Genomic DNA, 20,451 nt, shown 5'->3' on the forward strand with positions numbered 1-20,451 from the left:
TGCAGTTTGACCCCCAAAATGCATTGTCTTCCTCTTTGATCTGACCCTATACTGGAATAAAACTGTATCTAGACTAATCATCTTGCGTGGTAAACCTTCAGTCTCAGATCTGCTATTTTGCACAAGGACACTGTGAGAATCCTCCGGGGTGTAAAGCTGTCAGCCCAATAACCAGACAACTTGTGCTAACACCATTGTAATGCTATTGGATAGCAGGAGTATCCAATGGCGTATTGGTTAGCGCTTCTGCCTTGGGGCGCTGGGAGTCTCCAGTTCTATTTCCGATCAGGACACTATCTGCATAGATTTAGCATGTTCTCCCTGTGCTTGCGTGGGTTTCCTCGAGGTGCTCCGCTTTCCTTCCACACTCCAAAGACTTGCTGGAAGGTTAATTGGCTCCGCTCTAAATTGGCCCTGTAAAGTGAGCTGAATTGGTGAATTTTTCCAAATCGGCTATTTTGTCCTAGATTGGTCACTTCTCTTGCCTTCTGCAAACTCCTCACCCGCTTGTGAATAGACCCCACTGTCTTATATTTTTTTGGGCTCAAAAAAATACACTACGTCTTATTTTCGGGGTAGGTCTTATTATTTTTTTTTAATGTACAGCAATCCACACTTATTCATGTACAACAATATGGTGATCAGGGGTGCCGTACCTTTCCAAGAGCAATTTGCTAACCAATCGCTGGCCAGAATGAGCGAAGCGCACTCTCACTATCGATTCCTCACAGCTGGAGCGCATTTGGCATCACTCCGCCTGTGACAGCAGTCGGCGCTATAGAAGAGGCATCGGCTTATGCGGCTTGTGCCGCCTTGCTTCCTCTAGCGCTGGCTTCGTTATCACCGCTGATTCTCTCCTGCCTCTCCCGTAGCTCTTCACGTTCCCCCTTATGCCACCACCGGCCCTGGGAATGGTCACAACTATGTCTTTTTTTTTTCGGGGTAGGTCTTATTTTCGGGGAAACAGGGTATGCATGTGAGATGGTGACTGTACTGTACGCTCCTTGAGGGTCTAGCACTAACTATTCACTTTCCCTAGTATTAAAATTGAAAATGAAGCTGTATTCCATACAGAGGACACGGCCTAGGGGTGACATCTGATTATCATCGGCTATTTTGCCCTGGAACTACCCTATAGCCATGAGCAAAGGTTTGACAACTCCCTTCCGAGACATGTTCTGTTTTTTTTTTTTGCTTTGAAAGAAATTCCTGTAAGAAACGAATGATAATGGTGGTTAACCTCTCACAGATCTGTACAATTATGATTGAGCATATGATGAAAGATGCAGAAGTTACTTTTAGTGAAAACGTGAAATAATCTAAAGGTCCAGAAAGATAGGCAGGTGAACTGAAATGGCAAGTCTCCTTAGTGCTCAGTGAGGTCAACCATCACATTTAGGGCCTGTTCACATGAGATCAGGTCCTGATCAGGTCCTGATCAGCAGACGTGGAGCTGCTGATGCATTGCGTTTTTGGATGCGTTCCAGCAAAAAGTGGGGCTATTAGTATGTTAGCTGCAGCGCAGTGCGTTTTTGACGCGTTTGCGTATCCGTTCCGTCTCCGGACCTGACAAAATGTGACATGCAGTATTTTTTCTGTCGTAAGCTGAACGGACTGCGCACGTGAGAACTGGAGCCCATAAAACACATTGGGATGCATTTTGAGTGCAGCAGCGTACGGAGCCGGTCAGCACACAAAACGGACGTCGTCTGAACAGGCCCTTAAGGACCGATAGGGAGGCTGAGGAAGTTAGAGGGCAAGGCTATGTTTGACTTGTACCAGACAATTTCAAATTTACATAAAACTTTCGAGCTATATCTCCTCCTCCTATTTGTGTTGGCGTGCAGCGTAGGACTTGACATAAGACTTACCATGCCCCATTCTGCACTGTAACATGTACAGTGTTTCCCCGAAAATAGGACACTGTCTTTATATTTTTTTTTTTCCCCCGAAAAAACACACTAGGTCTTTTTTTTTCAGGGGAGAAGAAGGGGAGTGAAAAAATACTGTCACACACAGTGTCACAGTACCTGCAGGCTGCAGCTGTCCTGGAGCTCTCCTCTCTGATGCCGTCCAGGGAGCCACCTCGTAGCACGGGGCTCCAGTCAGAAGTTCCCTGACCTCACTCCGACCCCACTGGCCATGCCGCGCCGTGCCTGCTGGGAACTGTAGTTTTCAGCGGCAGCTCTCTATGTACCGTAAAAGCCGAGGCAGACAGGCGTGTGTGTGCGGGCGGGAGCTGCATGTTACTCTCGGACCCCTGGCCGGCTGCTTGGATGCAGCAATAAATGTGTGCCCCTCTACCACCAAACTACCGTAGGTGGAGTTTCAGGCCTGTAACTGTCAGCCTTACAATGCCTCATGGGACATGTAGTTCCACCCCTGCCTTTTTATTGTGTGCTTATAACAAGAAGATATTAAACATTTTCCAGGGGTTCAGACTCTCCCCCCTTCATCAGAGCTTACGACTGCTGTGACTGACCTCAATGAAGGTGCTTTTAGTATTGTCCCCTTATAATAATGAACGGTAATATTAGGTTGCTATTTAACATTTATAGATGTTCCCTATAACATGGCAAATTCACTTTTTGATTTCAGGTTGACTTTAACAATTATGCATTACATGCTTAGTATGAATTGTCCTGTCTAGTGACAGGTTCTCTTTAATCCGCTATGGTTCTACTCGGAAATATACAATTTTTTATTACCGATACTTCCATACCGAGTTCTGCTCCTTTTATAATTTTTGTAATATTATTTTGTGTTTTGTTTTTTTTGCTTCTTTTTAGACTAACAGAAACTTCTGTGGTTTTTTTTTTTTCTTTTTAGGCCATGCTGACTGTAGGGAAAGAGCCTTTTCCAACCTTCTATGTGGATTCACAGAAAGAGAACGAGGTTGTATGCCACATCCAGTTTACGGGAGAGTGTGCGTGCGTGTGTGTTGTAGAAACCCGATTGATTGGCTCAGTGCGCTTGAAATGTACATAACACCAGACATACAAGGTGCAGAAGTCTCTGTCCAGCAGCTGTATCTGAGAAAAAGTCATTGACTTTTGTTCTGCTGACTTTTTACTAAACAAAATGGAATTCCAAACAAACATCCTCCAAAGAAAATCATTTTAAGGGTGCCCCCCCCCCCCCCCCCCCCCACCAAAAAAGTGATTTGGGGTGATTTGGTTGCACAGCGAAATGTCCCCCAACATGTTTATGGCCTTATCCCTGTGATTTCCCCTCCTGTCCCAGTCTTTGGTTGGGTATACAGTGTTATATTTTCTCGTCAGCCAACATCCGAGCTGAACGAAGAAAATACAACAGATTCCTCCAGCAACACGAGCGTTGATGGGCGAATCCTCCACTGTTTTGCACTGCATTCGACAGCGGCCACTGTCTGAGTACCCCAATGGAGCTAGCAGCTGATTGGCTGAAGATTCTCCATCTGGCTCCTTCGGTCAGCTGATCAAGGGATGCCGGCGGCATCCACTGTGTGAATTTCGTCCGGTTCATGAAAAACCGTCCACAATTTGCATAGTGTATGGCCAGCTTTAGTGTTGTTGTGCAGAAGACCACCTAAAACAATAAAGACAGATTCAGATGCTTATGCTAGTTCTATGTAGAAATGCATTTTGTGGTTTTCTAATGTATGAATAACTGATTAAAGTGTGTTTGTTTTTTAAACATTTTAAAATTCAAGAGAATGGTATGATGCATTTACTTATAAAACTATAGTTAATTCAAGAGAAATCCCTTGGTGATCCATCTGGAATATCAGATTTGGATGGAGTTATTGCTCCATGTGCAGTTATTTGGATGGGGCATGCTTTTTTCAGATAAGGAAAGTTAATACAATTTAATATATGATCTAGTGTTTGCTTTATCCTGTTCTCATGTCCATTAAACAAAATAAATACTGGTATATGTTCCATATTAATTTGCATACAATACCGGCTAGGGATGCACAGATACTTTTCGAGTACCAGTGCAGATACTTGGCATTTTCATGAGAACTACCAGGGTGGCAGCGGTTACAGCTGGGACCGAGCTCTGGCCCTCCACCACTCTCCTGAAATCATTAGTCTGTATTGTTTTAGAAAAACTGTCACATGACAATAAACAAAAACATATCAGTACTTGTACTTGTAAGTACTCGGCAAGTACCAGTACTCGTACTCGCAAAACTGGTATCTGTGCATCACTTTATTTATAAAAACAAAATCATACATTAAACAGAGATGTACAAATCCCAGGAGCTCAGTGTGCTCCTTACACACGACAGCAGCCTCCTAACTTTTGAATTTTTCTCTAGTGTAGTCTTGGAGCTCAAAAGTATCGGTACATGTACTCGTACTTGTACTGAGTACTGTACTTGGTATCTGTGCAACCCTAATACCGGCTTAATTAAAACTAGGGATGCACCGATACCGATATAGTATCGATATCGGTGCCGATACATAGTATTTGGGCGAGTACTCATGCTCGCCCAAATGCTCCGATGCCCAGCACGAGTGCTTCCTAGATCAGGAAGCCGGGCAGCGCGTCATTCCACGCTGCCCAGTTTTCCTGATTGGCCGGGAAGCGGCTCCATGCTCTCTCGTCACCTGTGATGAGAGAGCATAAAGCCGACTTGTCGGCTTTGCATGGAGCCGGCCTCCCGGCCAATCAGAAGGCAGGGCGTTGCGTCATTAAACGGCGCCTGGGCTTCCTGATTGGCCTGCTGGGTACCGAAGGAAGGCCGCGTTCTGGCTGGAGAGGCCCCGGGGGTGACGGGCTGGACATACCAAGGTAAGAGGGGAGTTTCTTGTTAATCGGGAAGCCGGATGGCGAGTCTTTACACGCTGCCCGGCTTCCTGAATTGGACTTCCGTTACTCAGTAATTGGAATCGGCGAGTACCGGAAAAAGATTATCCGTACTCGGTACCAAAATACCGGTATCGGTGCATCCCTAATTAAAACATATGTTGCAGAGCCTCCATGATTGAAAGAACTAAAATGCAATGAATGGAAGGGTTGGGCCAGGGACAGTAACACTGGGGAGGAAAGAGCCAAATGATCTTAGTGGTCTTACTAATCTTGGGTTTGGTCCTCTCTGCAGAGATGGGATGTGATTTCAAAGTCTCAGCTGAAGAACGTTAAGAAGCTTTTCAACCGCGAATTGGCGAAGAATGAGACCAGAGAGAAGAGAGAGGTGAGAGAATCCGTGCCGGGATAAAGAATGATGATCTGTAGTCACAAAGTGCGTTAAAAGCCAATTTTATTCATTTTAGATCGGAGAGTTAATTCCTCCCTATTCTAGTTATGTCTGTGTCCCACTAAAGAGATTTCCCTTCACTTCTTAGTGAATGGATTTCCCACCTTAGAGAGTTGTCGGGGGAGCATGTGTCCATATTGGAGGATTTTTCCTACTTTATTTGCTCTTTTGACAACTCTGTTATTTTTCTTTTGACCTTACATTTACCTAGTAACAGTGGTCACCAGGACAAATGGAGTGTGAACACACATCAATAAAAATATGACAAAGGAACCATTTTACCCCAGTGGAACCCTAAAATAAATTTCAAGTCTCAAAGAACCCCTGCTGAAAATTAATCAAGAGTCAATGGGAAGAAGGCCCCTTACATTGGCGGTCAATGAGAAGATTGCTCCGTACATTGGCGGTCAGTGAGAAGATTGCGCCTTACATTGGCGGTCAGTGGGAAGAAGGCCCCTTACATTGGTGGTCAGTAGGAAGAAGGCCCCTTACATTGGTGGTCAGTAGGAAGAAGGCCCCTTACATTGGTGGTCAGGGGGAAGAATGGCCCTTACATTGGTGGTAAGGGGGGAAGAATGGCCCTTACATTGGTGGTAAGGGGAAAAATGCCCCTTACATTGGTTGTAAGAGGGAAGACGGCCCCTTACATTGGCGGTCAATGAGAAGATGCTCCTTGCATTGGTGGTCAGTGGGAAGAAGGCCCCTTACATTGGTGGTCAGTGGGAAGAAGGCCCCTTACATTGGGGGTCAGTGGGAAGAAGGCCCCTTACATTGGGGGTCAGTGAGGAGAAGGCCCCTTACATTGGGGGTCAGTGGGAAGAGTGCCCCTTACGGTGGCGGTCAGGAGGGAAGAGTGCCCCTTACGGTGGCGGTCAGGAGGGAAGAGTGCCCCTTACGGTGGCGGTCAGGAGGGAAGAGTGCCCCTTACGGTGGCGGTCAGGAGGCAAGAGTGCCCCTTACGGTGGCGGTCAGGAGGCAAGAGTGCCCCCTTTCCCTTACACTGGCAGTCAGAATTGCACTTTTACAGGGAAAAGATAAATAATATCACGCCACTGGCACCGCCAAGGGACATTGGGCCCAAAACTATGCAACCCCTAGCAAAATCATGGAGGAACTCTGCTTGAGAATAGCCGGTCTTTACTCTATCTAAAACTAAGAAATGCCTTGCATATACTATTGCTGTGTCCTGAAATATGTTTCATTTTCACACACAGGCTGAGGACAACGTCAGACGTGAGAAGAATATCGAGGAAGCCAGGAAGATCATCGTTGAAAATGATCCCAACCTTCCAGAGCCAAAAACCGTAAGATCTTTATATACTGAATTCAGTCACATTGGCTCTGATTGTGGATGTGTCAGAAAAAAACCTTTATTGCCCACGGGAACCAGAATATCCATTTTAGTGTAAATGAAAGTGAGGATATGATCGGATGCTGTAGTTCCTCATTGTCATAGTTGAGACTCCTCTTACTATGAGATTAAAGTGTATCTTGTAGTGAAGCACCTTCCAATCCTAATGGCATAAATTGAGCATCTCAGTTGCCCAATGTTGGAAAGGTTGTCTGCACAAAGGAATTATATGAAAAATAGCTCAGTCCATATAAAGTGCAAGCAAGCAGCAATAAATTAAAGCTTAAAATCCTCCATAGCAAAAAGTGACTAGTAGTCACAGGCCCTTTTTTTTTTTATAAAGAAGAACTCTACCCCCGCACTGCAAGGGCTAAGTGCTCGTTCTGTCTAGGAAGCTAAAATAATAGTTATTCTCACCTGGACCATGATCCCAGGTGGCTCCAAGACCAATCCCTTCAGACTGTCTACCCCTCCACTCCAGCGGTCTAAGGTCATGTGAGTAATCACGTTCTATACAGTGTATAGGACATGAGGGCGCAGAGTGAGAAGGAGATGGGCTGTGTGGACCGGTCTAGGAGCCAGACAGGTGAGGATGACTCTTATTTTAGCTGCCTAGAAAAAACAAGCACTTAAACCTTGCAGTGCGGAGGTTGCCCGGGACCGAGGAGGGAGGTGGCGAGGTGGCAAGGGGACCGAGGTGGCAAGGGGACCGAGGAGGGAGGTGACAGCCACACCTCGACTTTGTTCTGTATTTCTTCTGTGTCTATGGATCAGGATGCAAGTTTCTGTTTTGTGAATGATAAGGAACGTATGATGATATTGTAGATGCCGACCTAATTTTTGCTAATTTGCTGTTAGCCAATAGAATACATGCAGTATGATCAGATTTATTTTGTAAGTGAGGGCAGAGTGCACTTAGTCATAGCAACCAGTCAGTTGTTTCCTGCCAGGTCAGTGACAGATGAAATTCCATTGTTTGCTTTCTATTTCAGTAACCCAAATGCATACTTCCTAAAAAAAAATATTTTAATATATACCATAAGAAAGTAAAACAAAGTATTAAACACAATTGCCTTGTTTCTTTTACAGTTGAAGATTCGGGAGTTGGAAGCTTTTCGTGGTCAGAGAGTAAAAGTATTTGGCTGGGTCCATAGACTGCGTAGGCAAGGTATAAATGTCCATTTCATTTTGAAATTTTACCTCATTTCATTTTTTTAAAAATATACTTGAATGGTTTTCATACCGGTACAGTTCATGTTCTGTGATTGTTAGTTTTGCTTTCTTTTTATAACTTCATTTCAGAGCTTGTGTGGAATGAACGTACATAGTCCTAGAAATAGGAAGGGGCGACCTCCTTTTACTTCTGTTCTGGCTAATTTTCCATCGGGGGTTTTTTCGCACCCTGTTCCTTTTTTGTGGCCTGGTGTTGCCTGTCCCCTGATATTTCAAACATCTCTTGCTTGGGTGGCTTTACCATAAACTCCCATCAGTATAGCGCTCGGTCATACCTGGGAATGCATACCCCAATCAAGGGTGAAACATGGGGGAAGTACATTGCGTACTTTATGCTTACATTTAGGAGACCCAGTGAAATCGAAAGTGTAAAATTTGTTGTTTTGTATTTGGTTCTGGTTCTACATGGTTTGTATGCAAGGTCCAATTTGCCCACAATCCCTCACCCCTCCAGATACAAATGGCTTAAAAAAAGCACTCCTGCAGTGGGCATATTCCAGTGTGTGTGTGTAAATGTATGTATATATTTATTAGAGGTGCACCGAAATAGAAATTTAAAAACCAAAATAGAGAAAATTGTCAGGCCAAAACCGATACCGAAAATGTTTTTTTATTTTTTAAATATTGTATTTTAAACGTTTACATTTTTTTATATTTTTATTCATTTTGTATTAAATATTTTTTTATTTTTTACTTTACTTTTAGGGGCTTCGGGGAAATATTAGGGGTCTAAGCAGACCCCTGATATTTCCCTTTTAAAATAGAAAAAGAGATTGAGGACGCAGAGCCCACAATCTCTTTTTCTGTGTCCCCTGTTATCAATGAACAGGAATCCTCTGAGTGTTCCTGTTCATTGATAACATGAGGACAGAGTGTGTTTTAGTATAACTACAATTATGAATGAACAGGGGTGGATATAGATCACATTCAATCATAATTGAGGATATATTAACCATATCCTCAATTATCTACATTTGGCGATCACTGATCGCTGAGTGTTTGTAGCCTGCTCTCCTCTCTGACACACACTGTCACAGGAGGCTGAGTGAGCGGTGTAGACAGCCTCCTGTGACAGCGATGTCTCCGCCCCCACACCACTCTGTGATAGGCGGCCGAGAGGTGTGGGAGGAGAGACACCGGCGCTCTTGTGCCACAGCACTCGGCCGGCTGTCACTTTCTCTTCTCCCCACTGGGACACAGAGGAGCGCCCAGCGGAGAGGAAAGAAATCAGGAATGCGCCGTTGTATCGGCTGGAAAATGGCACTTTTGGCACTATTTTTAAGACCAGCAAGGCTTACTTTTAAGGATGCTGTCGTGCAAAAATGACTTTTTGTTTATGCAATCCAAAGACAAAATACATTACATAACTAAGAAGGGGAGAGCGGCAGAAGGACAGGATGTACTACACACACCCTCTGTACTTGGATACATTTTTTGGGATGTGTGTATTACGCCCAGTGTCCTCAACTGGTTAAGAACCATAACAAAACCAAAACTATATATCTATTTACTGTTTTTGTTTTGTTTCAGATACAATCTATCACTCTATTTTATTTCTTTCCTAGGCAAGACTTTAATGTTCCTGGTCCTCCGGGATGGCACCGGATACCTTCAGTGCGTCCTTAGCGATCAATTGGTGAGTTTCTAGCCTAACCATCCTGACTGGGGACTTTATTTAATTCTGATGCTCTTTATAACACCGTTAAGTCAGTGTTCCATGATTTTCTAAATGTATGTCTTTATTTTTAGTGCCAGTGCTACAATGGACTCGTCTTGTCTACAGAAAGCACAGTTGCTGTATATGGTACCCTGAACCTGGTACCAGAGGGAAAACAGGTCAGTGAAAGGTTTCTGAAGTATAGGTCTCCAAAGTTTCTATAGTCTAAAACGGTGTTTCCTTTTTTTGAGTCGCGGCACAATTTTAAACTCTGCAAAATCTAGAGGCACCCCAGTCTAAGGCCCTGTTCACACTTTCACGTCATGTGCAGCAAAGAAGCTCATGCAGCATATTGCGCTGCGAGAGTCGCACGTTTTTAACCATGCGTTTGATGCTCATTAGTGTGCGGGCAAAAACTTGCATTTTACTGGCTGCGTTTGGGGTGCCATTAGCAGGTTATGGCACCGCAATTGTGTCACATGCTTGCACTACTTTTTTCACCCGCACCACAAATTATTGCAGTACCGTGTGGTTGAGCACATTTCCAGCAGGAGGTGAGTTTGTGGTGCCGTTCAAATACATGGCAACACACTTGCCACACTGTAATGCATGGTATCGTGCATTAATCGCGTGCACTTAGTGTTGTGATCAAGGTCACACATTGGTGTGATCAAGGTCCTCGCCAGCAAACATCCGCACACATCTTCCATCCTACCCCTACCTTCTTCTTCAGTCCCAGAAGACAGGATGGCTGCAGGACATCTGGCGTTGTTTACATGTTCCCTGCCGTTGCATCGTGACTCTACATTCTGAGGCCCCTGGTCCTACCTGCACTAGACAAGTGACCCGCAAGGCACTTGACTGAGCCTAAGAAGCCGATGATGTCATCCGTCACTTTAGATGTTCTGAGCGACCATAGTCATAAGCTGTCGCCGCCAACAGTGTCTATAGCGACTGATGACATCATGTAAAAAAATTGTTCTGTGAATTTTTGGTTCCATTTTCCCAGGGCACACTGGTGTATACCAGGGGTGTCGCGGCAAAATGGAACCAAAAATTCCCCCCAAAATGTATTACAGCCTGCACACTGGTTGAGAATCCCTGGCCGAAAACTTTTTAAAGTGTGTATTATAGGTAGCAGTATTACAGAAAACAAACTAAATACAAATTTATAAATTCACGAACAGTGCCCAGGTTGCTCCTTTTTACATTTTCCTTTCACGTATATAGAGAATCCAGTATGAGGGTGAGACTATCTTGTGCCACATATGGTACATTTTAGCCAATGGTGACAGTTTTGCATTTAAAATGTATCTTGATTGGATGCCTGGTCCTCTTAGCTGTTGGGCTGACTATCTAATAGACCCGATGGGCAGCCCAATGGCCAACTGAAGGATTGCACATGGCAAGCTGACAGCTCTGCTGGGAAGTGCTGTTACTGTCAGGGACTCCAGGTTAGAAAGCTAGTAGTAGTTAGTCACATTAAAATGGACTAACCAAGAACAAGTATGCAAGGAAGTTTTTACAGAATTTCCTTCTGTGTTGTAATGTCGAAGGCAATTTGTTCCTGCTCCAAGCCACTTTTTCACTTCCAATGAGTGTCGGGAAGATATGTCGGCATTTATATCCACTCCGGTAACCCAGACACCTTAATCCAATCACAATGGAATGTGCAAATGTTTTATTTCCTTTGACAATCGACATCTGCACGTTCCATGGTGATCGGATTAAGGTGCCTGTGCTCCCTGTGGATATAAGTGCTGGGGTACCTTGCGGAAACTCATTAGAATGAAGGTGACTTGGAGAAGCTACAAAATGTCTTCAGCATTGCAGAAAAAGTCCAGTTGAGTCCAACTAACTATTGCTAGATATACCATGCCCTGGATGAATGAGAACCTTCACAGATTTCCAAGTGAGAAACTTTTAAACATTCACAGAAAATAAAAGATTTAGTTAAGATCATTGGGTGGAATTTATCAAAGCTGGAGCAGACAAAATCTGGAGCAGCCGTGCGTGACAACCAATCAGCTTCTCTCTTCAGTTTGTTCAGTTAAGATTTGAAAATGAAAGACAAATGCTGATTGGTTGCCAGGCATAGCTGCTCCAGTTTTGATAAATTCCCCCCATTGTATATAGTGAGGCTTGATGCCAAACATACTGAGAAATAGATTTAGGGTTTACATACACTTAAAGCCAAGTCTGACCTGATTGCAGATGACCTCTGACAGAATATTTGCACCCATATATGTAAGAATTGTGTGTCGGATATACATATTAGTTTTTCTCTGGTCTCTGTCTCGCAGGCCTCTGGAGGACACGAACTGGCCTGTGATTACTGGGAGCTGATTGGTCTGGCCCCTGCCGGAGGAGCCGATAACCTCATAAATGAAGAATCCGATGTGGACGTCCAGCTAAACAACCGTCACATGATGATCCGCGGAGAGAACATGTCCAAAATCTTCAAAGTTCGCTCCACGGTCATCAACTGCTTTAGGAGTCACTTCTTTGACCGTGGTTACTATGAGGCACGTTCATCAATCATTCTAAGAAATACCTTTTGTATCAAATACATTATATTTTACTTCCCTTTGAAGCCGACAACTCTTTTTGCTTGAGGGTAAACTTTTTTTGGGCTGATTTTCTGTAGGAGTTGCGAATCTTCACTCAAACAATTGTGTGAATATTCACTTCAGTTATCCAATCATGTGAGAAAACATCTGCAGATGTTTCGATGAACGGGAGTTTGGTATTCACATGATTGGATACGTGCAGTGAATAGTCTTAGTGAAGATTCTCAACTCCTATAGAAAATCAGCCCAAAAAAGGTTTACCCTCTCTCAAGCAAAAAGAACTGCGTGCCTGAGTTAAAGCCCCACTCCAGGCACCAGAAAAAATACCCATTGCAGTGGGAGGCCCACACAGCAAGGGTATTTTTTCGCCTCCACTGTAAGGGTAACTTAATGCTCCTTATATCTAGGGGTAGAGGAATAAGCTGAAATGCTTGCCTCACTCCACCTACCATCTTCCTCACTCCATGCTGTGGTACCGGCCCCGCTGAATTTGCTTCTCTATCGCTCTGTTTGGCAGTTGTACTTGGAGGTCATTCTGTACAACGCAGGACCACATAGCGTGAACAAACATTTAACCCTTTCAGTGCAAAGGGTGTATTTTTTTTTTTCTATCGGTGTTCAGCTCTAAATTGGCATTTAATTCAGGAGTTAAATCTCAAAAATGCACTCAAGTGCCCTAACTATTAACAATGCTGGACCTCATTTGTGTATCACTAGGCAGTAGAACCTCAAATCATCTCAGAATTGGTGCTACGCTGTACTTCCTTTTGGAGGGTGGCTACTTTTGTTCCCCATGGCCCCTGTGTGTGTTGTAGAGGGTGGCTACTTTTGTTCCCCATGGCCCCTGTGTGTGTTGTAAAGTAGTCACCGCTCCAAACTCTCTCCCGTGATGAACTACAATCTCATGTTTAGTTTACTAATTTGTACTGGGATTGTAGTCCATTCTGGGAACGGACTCGGAGCTACCTGGTGGTTACTTTACCACCCACACAAGGACCCTGGGGAACAAAAGTAGCCACCCTCCAGAAGGAAGGACAGTGTCAGCACCAATTCAGAGATGATTTGAGGATCTACAGCCGAGTGATACACAAATAAGATACATTTTTGTTAATAGTTAACATACTTGAATGTATTTTTAAGATTTAACTCCGGAGTTTACTGTCACTTTAAAATTCTTCACTTTTATTATATCGGCTTCATTGCTTCTTTGATACATTTTCACTGTTCATATCTCTGCAGTACATCACTTATTCAGACATTTGTATTGTGATTTATTTGTGAAGTATAAATCATCTCCTTATAACACAGCAAAACATGTTCGACTTTGTTCACTTCTCTGCAGTATATCACTTATTCAGATATTTTGATGATGGTTATTTCTAAGGTATAAATCCTTTCTTCATAACACAGAAAACATGTTCGACTTTGTTCACAGGTGACACCGCCAACCTTGGTCCAAACGCAAGTCGAGGGCGGCTCTACTCTGTTCAAGCTGGACTATTTTGGGGAAGAGGCGTACCTGACCCAGTCTTCTCAGTTGTATCTAGAGACGTGTATTCCAGCGCTGGGAGACACATTCTGCATCGCACAATCCTATCGTGCAGAACAGTCCAGGACGAGGCGTCACTTGGCCGAGTAAGAGAGCTAAACGTGGGGTTGGTCAGACATTCTCGTTTCTTCTCTAAAGCCCAATTGAAGCCTCACATTTGTTTTACTTGCTATGCGGCCTGGCTGTCTGAAGATAGCATTCTTTTTTTATTTCTGTGTGTGCTTAGGACTGTAAAAGCTGCCCTGTGTCGGGAGCGCACTGGAGAGCCGACTGCTGCTCTCACACAAAGTGCAGTGGTCTGACACTCCCCCTGCACTGTACTTCAATCAACACTCCTTGTGCTCCATGAGCAGGTTTGTTGAGTGCAGCACTGTGCAGGGGGAGTGTTTGTCTGCTGGAGATCTGGAGCGATGAACTCTGTGTAATGCAGAGGTCTGGCTTTTCAGTATGCTGCCAACACCAGCCAGCTTTACAGTATCCAGCACACACACCTAGTAAAATTAAAACTAAATGCCATGTAGGCTGCACAACAAGTAAACATTGTCAGGCTTTAAGCCCAGCTCCAGTCCAATCCTTTCTTTTTTTTATCGCTAGAGGAAGGTTTTAAAAGATTTGTCTGGTTTTGTGTTGTCTGTGTGCCTGACAGAACCCGCTCAAACTTGGCCTGCTGACATCCACACCCCGTCATCAATGTCCCCAGTGTACTCGCAGTAATACAAATCTTAAAGAGGATCTTATCTTCCCCTCCGCACTACTTGAAAAAACGTTTTGTGCCCCTGCTGTAACTTTTCCTCTCTCTCCCTGTTCTGAACATACAGGGGTAGAGCTAAACTTAAATACTAGACCACACATGGACTCTTATACGCAGAAACGCACAACAAACAAACACAGACACACAAAGGGTGGACTTGATGGACTTGTGTCTTTTTTCAACCTCAAATACTATGTAACTATGATGACAGGGGGACAGGAAGTGAGGGGGCTTTCCCTATCGGGGACAGCAATAAATACCAGGCAGAGGGTCTAAACTTTTGTCACTGTATCCAAAGCTTGAATGAATGTCTGCATTGTGATTGTGTTGGAGTTAGATTTTATAATCCGATTGGGCCTCTTATTATATTCATGTCTATGTTTGTTTTTAGATACACGCACATAGAGGCCGAATGTCCTTTCTTGTCATTTGAAGATTTGCTGGATCGCCTGGAAGATTTGGCGTGTGATGTTGTGGACAGAGTGATGAAGTCACCTGTGGCCCCTTTGGTCATGGAGCTGCACCCGGTAGGTGTTTTGCGCACAAACAGCTTTTGCTTTAAAACCTTGGCTTTGACATTCGGGTGGCCTACTTATGTATTCATTTGTCATATCCTGTCATGTTTTAACCCCTTCGTGGCTGACGACGTACAGTGTACGTCGCCAGCATCGGGGCTGTTTAAACAGACTCCCGGCGACTTTTGCCGCCGGGATATAGTAATTTTGGATCTGTTTTATTTTTTGCGTGGTTTAATTTGAAAAGGTATTTATTTAGTGCCGACATTTTACACAGTGCTTCACTGCACATTCACATCAGTCCCTGCCCTCAAGGAGCTTACAATCTAAGGTCCCTTTTGCACACACCTACTAGGGTCCATATTAGACCGGAGCCAGTTAACCTTCCAGCATGTCTTTGGTGTGCGGGTGGAAACCCACGCAAGCACAGGGAGAACATGCAAACTCCTTGCAGATAGTATCCTGATTTCTTTTTTTAGTCAAGTAAATATAAAATGTTGAATGTGATTATTTTCAGGTGGTGGTCTGAGTTCCTGTTCTTAATTTCAAAGGGCAATCAGTTGTAGGGATAAAGCTTGCTCTCTACGTAGCTTATAGCTTAAAGGAGAACTATGGGGTTAAGTCTCTTCCCCATAGTTCTCCTTAGGGTAACGGGAGGACACAAACTAGCTTCCTCCCGTCACCCTAGGCTCAGTATACCGCGAGCTGTAGCTTGCGGTATACTGAGACGCCGCAGCTGAAGCGGATCCCGACAATTGTGCCGGGATCTGCCCAGCTGGCTCTACCTATCTAAAGGCAGAGCCAGCTGTACCCACCCCGTCCATTCCGCCAGTCAGCGCTGGCGGATCGGAGCGTGGAGGGGGGAATCCAGCCCCTCCCCTGTCACGGCAGAGGGCCGTGACAGGATCGAGAGGTGAGCTAACGCCGGTATGTGTTCCCTCACCTCCCGATCTCCTGAGCCGACCTGTGACAGTCTCATTGTCACAGGTCGGTTAAGAACTATGAGGGGAGTGGAAAGCACTCGCCTCATAGTTCTCCTTTAATAGTGTACACACCACACACTTCTGAATATGTAGTAATTTCATTGCCATCAGTTGGAGCTCTGGTCTCCTTTTCACATTTGCAAAGAAACTCCTTGGCTGCCCTGGATGGAGTCTGATGCTTTTCTTTCCTCCTTGCTCCCTCTCCCTCCTGGCCTACAGAATCGGTGAGATTAATCATAACTGGCTCCTTTATGTGTTCAGTGTTCTCAGAGCCTTCCCTCTTCTGTGTCATTTGCAATGAGTTAGACTTTTTCTTTTCTTTTTACAATATGAAGGTTTATGGATTTTAAAAAAAGGGGGAAAAAACCATACAGACAGTAAAGCGTACACACAAACTTTCCAGGAACAATTCTCAGGCACAAGGTGATCAGCATATATGAAATCATCTCAAACTGTCAAATCAGAACACACATTTCAGAGTATCTAAAGCCACAGAAGTAATATCAAGTAGCACTTATATTGATTGAGTCACCAAAAATTATTTGCATTCTTTTTGATTCTATTTACAAGAACCAAATGTCCCAAGTATTGTTATGGTTTTTCAGTCTGTCATGAAGTTTAGCAGTTAGATCCTCCATTCTCCTAATTAGGGATGTCCCGATACCAATGCTAGTACCGGTATCGGGGACGATGCAGGGCATTTTCAGGAGTACTTGTACTCCTGAAAATGCCCCGATGCATCGATCAGATACCGACCCTTTAAACATTATTTAACTAGCTTCGGCCATTGACCCCCATAGACCCTCCCCGGAATACCTCTCCACCAAACGCAGGCTTCCTCTCCGCTCTGACCTCTCCGGATGGAAGTGTGACAGCATGGCGGGAGGTAAGTGTTGTGTGAAGTGTCTCTTTTCTCCCTGCTGGTGCTGGTTGCAGAGCTCTGTGTCCCTTTCACAGAACAGATGTCCGTGCTCCTTATGGGTAATGCACTCATCACCCGACGTACACTGCAGTTTTCACTCTCATTGAAAGAAGAGAATGTCCGTTGAGTGTGCTCACGGGGGAGGAGAGGAGAGAAGCTGTAAATCTTTCCTTCACACAGAATGGACCTTCTCTTCTTTCATTGAGAAGGTAAACTTCTGTGTATGTCTGGTGAGGGCTTTATTAAACACATAAGGCGTACCGACATCTGTCACTGAGATATATCACCAAAAGCAAACGGTTTCATCGAGTGGAAAAGGAATGGACACTTGTAACAATAGCCAGCCTGCTATTGGATATTTTAAATTGCAATAGCAGGCTGGCTATTGTACCCGCCCACTGCCTGCTGTCAATCAGCAGAGAGGACCTAATTGAGAACTTTATCTTCAGTTCCCTCCTTTGCTGATTGGCAGTGGGCGGGTACAATAGCCAGCCTGCTATTGGCTATTGCAATTTAAAATATCCAATAGCAGACTGGCTATTGCTCCCAGCCACTGCCTGCTGTATTTACATTCAGTGAATCCAGTGAAGTAGAAAGGTGACACTAGAGGTCTAAAAGACCCCTAATGTCACCTTAAAGAGAACCTGTCACCTCCAATGCACGCAGCACTGGTGAGAAATTGCCCTAAAATCATTAGACTGTATTGGTTTAGAAAAAATGTCACCTGTCCCTTTAAGAAAAAGTATCTGTAATTGGTATCGGCAAGTACACGAGGGACAGTACTTGTACTTGGTCTTGAAAAAGTGGTATTGGGACATCGCTACTCCTAATGAGTGACAACTCATTTGCCCACTGTATAATAGTAGGGCTACTAGGGGATTCCCAATGTCTTGGAATTACTGCACATGCTGCCGGAAGAAAAAAATGGCAGAAGAGAGAGAGAGAACCCAAAAGTACAAAGAGGAGACCAATCTGCGGAGACGCCTGTACAGATCAGGAAGTCGCCCTATTGAAGATTTGAAAAGATCTTTATGGAGGAGCAATGGCCAACCTTAGCCCTCTCCCCTCCACAACTCTAGCAGGAGTCCGGCACAGATCTAGACCTTTTCTTGTCTTTCTTCTAATCCTCTTAATGTGCTTTGTAGGAGTTCAAGCCACCAAAGCGTCCATTCAAAAGGATGAACTACTCTGAGGCCATCACCTGGCTCAAGGAACATGATGTCAAGAAGGATGATGGCACCTACTACGAGTTTGGGGAGGTAAATAGATTTTGCTCTTTCTTGGCATGTCGTTAACCTTTTACTAGATGAGTAACAAAAATAATTTAAAGGAGAACTATGAGGTGAGTGCTTTTCACTCAGCACTTTTATGAAAACGGTGGCCAAACCATGGCCTAGTTCTCTTAACAACACACAAATCACCTTTAATAAGCAGGTTTGATAGCGAAAGCTGCCATGTTTTCAGAGGGATATTAAAAGGTATCAATGAAGCTTTTAAGGAGATGAGGCTGCAGGGCTGAACTAGGCGAAACCTCACCCCTCACATTGAAACTTTTGGATCGGGGGAAAAAGATGTGATCTGACAGTCTAAAACGGAACAGACATCCTGGGATCCCATTTCATACATTAAATCAAAAATAACATTTGCCTATTTTACTTAAATCCACTCAATAGATCTTCAGCGCTTTGCATGACATCTTTTACCCAGGCCTGAGTTACTATGCCTTGTTCTGTGCTTTGCGTCTGCGTTTTTTTTGCTCCTGATCAGCACAGCTCATGGCAGGATCACATAGAGAACAGTTGTGAAGGCGCGGGAATTGGGGCATTGTTTACTAGTATGCTAGTTGGCTAATGCTTGTAAAATGCACTTAATGTGAAAAATGTTGTTAATACCTGGTTTATATTGTAATTATATTTATATTAGGACATCCCAGAGGCTCCAGAGAGACTTATGACCGACAGCATTAATGAGCCAATCCTCCTTTGCCGCTTCCCAGCTGAGATCAAATCTTTCTACATGCAGCGCTGTGCCGAAGACCGTCGTCTCACCGAATCTGTAAGTCTCTTATGTGCCTTTCATCCATTCTCCCACAAGGAAATGGAATGATTAATACAGATATATATGTGCCCAGGTATCTGGACTAAAGCCTGCTTTGGATCTTTCCAAAAAGAATTAGACTTACAAAAACTCTTCAGCAGAGATGCAGTAACTGAATTTGTCATCCTGCTGTGGGATCATGCAGGGGTTTCTTCAGTTAGGGTAGGTGTTTTGGGGTTTCTGCTGCCAATCTTTATAAGATTAAAGGACTGAGGGCCCGTTCACACTCTAGTGTTGCGCTAAGCGACTGTTACTGTACCTTTAGCACACGCTATTGCACTGCACAGCTTGCGTGTGGTACTGTTTACTATGCGCATTGCATTGCCATTCATTTAAATGACACCAAGTACCTCCCGGTGGTCGGGTGCCATAGTGTAAACGAAATGATTTTTGCCTTTAACTGCCTGCATTGTTCTCTCGGAAAAGGTTTTCTTTTATCTAATGCACTTATTTTCTGCTGTTTGGCATAATGCATTGTTGTTTGTTTTTAAGGTGGATGTACTTATGCCTAATGTTGGTGAAATTGTTGGAGGCTCCATGCGTATCTGGGATAGCGAGGAACTACTGGAAGGGTACAAGAGAGAAGGAATTGACTCTACACCCTACTACTGGTATACAGACCAGGTATGACAAGTATTTCTGGGTGGTTGGAGTGGGTGCATTGGTGGGGGTTGCTGGTGGTGATTGTTACAAGACGGGTAAACCAGCCACAGCATCCCGCTCAGCTCCTGGCAATCAGTGATGTCACTGGTTGCCAAGAGCTGGGTGGGATGCTGGTCAGCGTCGCTGGTTGCGAGGAGCTGGGTGGCACGCTGGACAGAGCATCCTCTGGCCGGAAAGGGGGGCATGCTGCTGTGCCTGCTGCCTCTCATGTGACCCAAAGAGGTGCCTTCTGAGTAAACCATATATATGGTCATTATAGGGATGGCCCTGAGAGGCAGTATGGCACTCTGATTAATTGATATGGAAGTTTGGGCTTAAAGTGACCCTTCCAAAAAATCCCAACACACCTCTTTTATAGCATATTGTTCCCCTCTCCAGTCCCCCAAAAATATAAGTTGAACTTTAAGCTTTAGATGTAACTTTGGGGTCACGCACAGTGTTGTATTAACCATTGCTTCTTCTACCACAGCGTAAATACGGCACGTGCCCTCACGGCGGCTACGGTTTGGGGCTGGAGAGATTCCTCACGTGGATCCTGAACAGACACCACATCCGAGACGTATGCCTGTACCCGCGATTCGTCCAGCGTTGTAAACCATAATCCTTCCTCCGACACTAAACCGTAAGCTGTACCAATAGACGGAGAGCTTACCTTGTGTCGTGGATAAGACCACTTACCTGCTGCTTTTATTGGGACATCTTCAGAACCTATGTGACGTGTTCTGGATTTTCATCATTCAGTTACTACCATCTTTTTCTATTCATTTATCTACAATATCGTAGTAATGTGAAGTCATTCGCATATAAGTGCATCACACCATCCTATTTAATAAATCGAAACCTTCACTGTTCCATCCTAACAGATGTACCAAGTGTCTCTATTAAATGACCACTGCAACAAAAAACGAATATCCA

General features: G+C 44.3%; 1 protein-coding gene across 1 annotated transcript in view; it reads left to right on the plus strand.

Annotated features, from left to right (window-relative positions):
* Window positions 1-20,240, plus strand: part of NARS (asparaginyl-tRNA synthetase) — a 23,575-nt gene extending 3,335 nt beyond the window's left edge. Inside the window, exons 3-15 of the mRNA XM_018576231.1 lie at window positions 2,830-2,895; window positions 5,090-5,182; window positions 6,460-6,549; window positions 7,686-7,764; window positions 9,395-9,465; window positions 9,579-9,665; window positions 11,790-12,011; window positions 13,492-13,691; window positions 14,748-14,883; window positions 17,922-18,035; window positions 18,700-18,831; window positions 19,366-19,497; window positions 20,006-20,240. Coding sequence (XP_018431733.1) covers window positions 2,830-2,895; window positions 5,090-5,182; window positions 6,460-6,549; window positions 7,686-7,764; window positions 9,395-9,465; window positions 9,579-9,665; window positions 11,790-12,011; window positions 13,492-13,691; window positions 14,748-14,883; window positions 17,922-18,035; window positions 18,700-18,831; window positions 19,366-19,497; window positions 20,006-20,137 — 1,554 coding nt within the window. The 3' untranslated portion in view covers window positions 20,138-20,240. The remainder of the gene's footprint in view (window positions 1-2,829; window positions 2,896-5,089; window positions 5,183-6,459; window positions 6,550-7,685; window positions 7,765-9,394; window positions 9,466-9,578; window positions 9,666-11,789; window positions 12,012-13,491; window positions 13,692-14,747; window positions 14,884-17,921; window positions 18,036-18,699; window positions 18,832-19,365; window positions 19,498-20,005) is intronic.
* Window positions 20,241-20,451: the final 211 nt, after the last annotated feature.

The sequence above is a fragment of the Nanorana parkeri genome, unplaced genomic scaffold (genome assembly GCF_000935625.1).
Source record: "Nanorana parkeri isolate BGI_ZX_2015 unplaced genomic scaffold, ASM93562v1 scaffold61, whole genome shotgun sequence".
NCBI lineage: Eukaryota > Metazoa > Chordata > Amphibia > Anura > Dicroglossidae > Nanorana > Nanorana parkeri.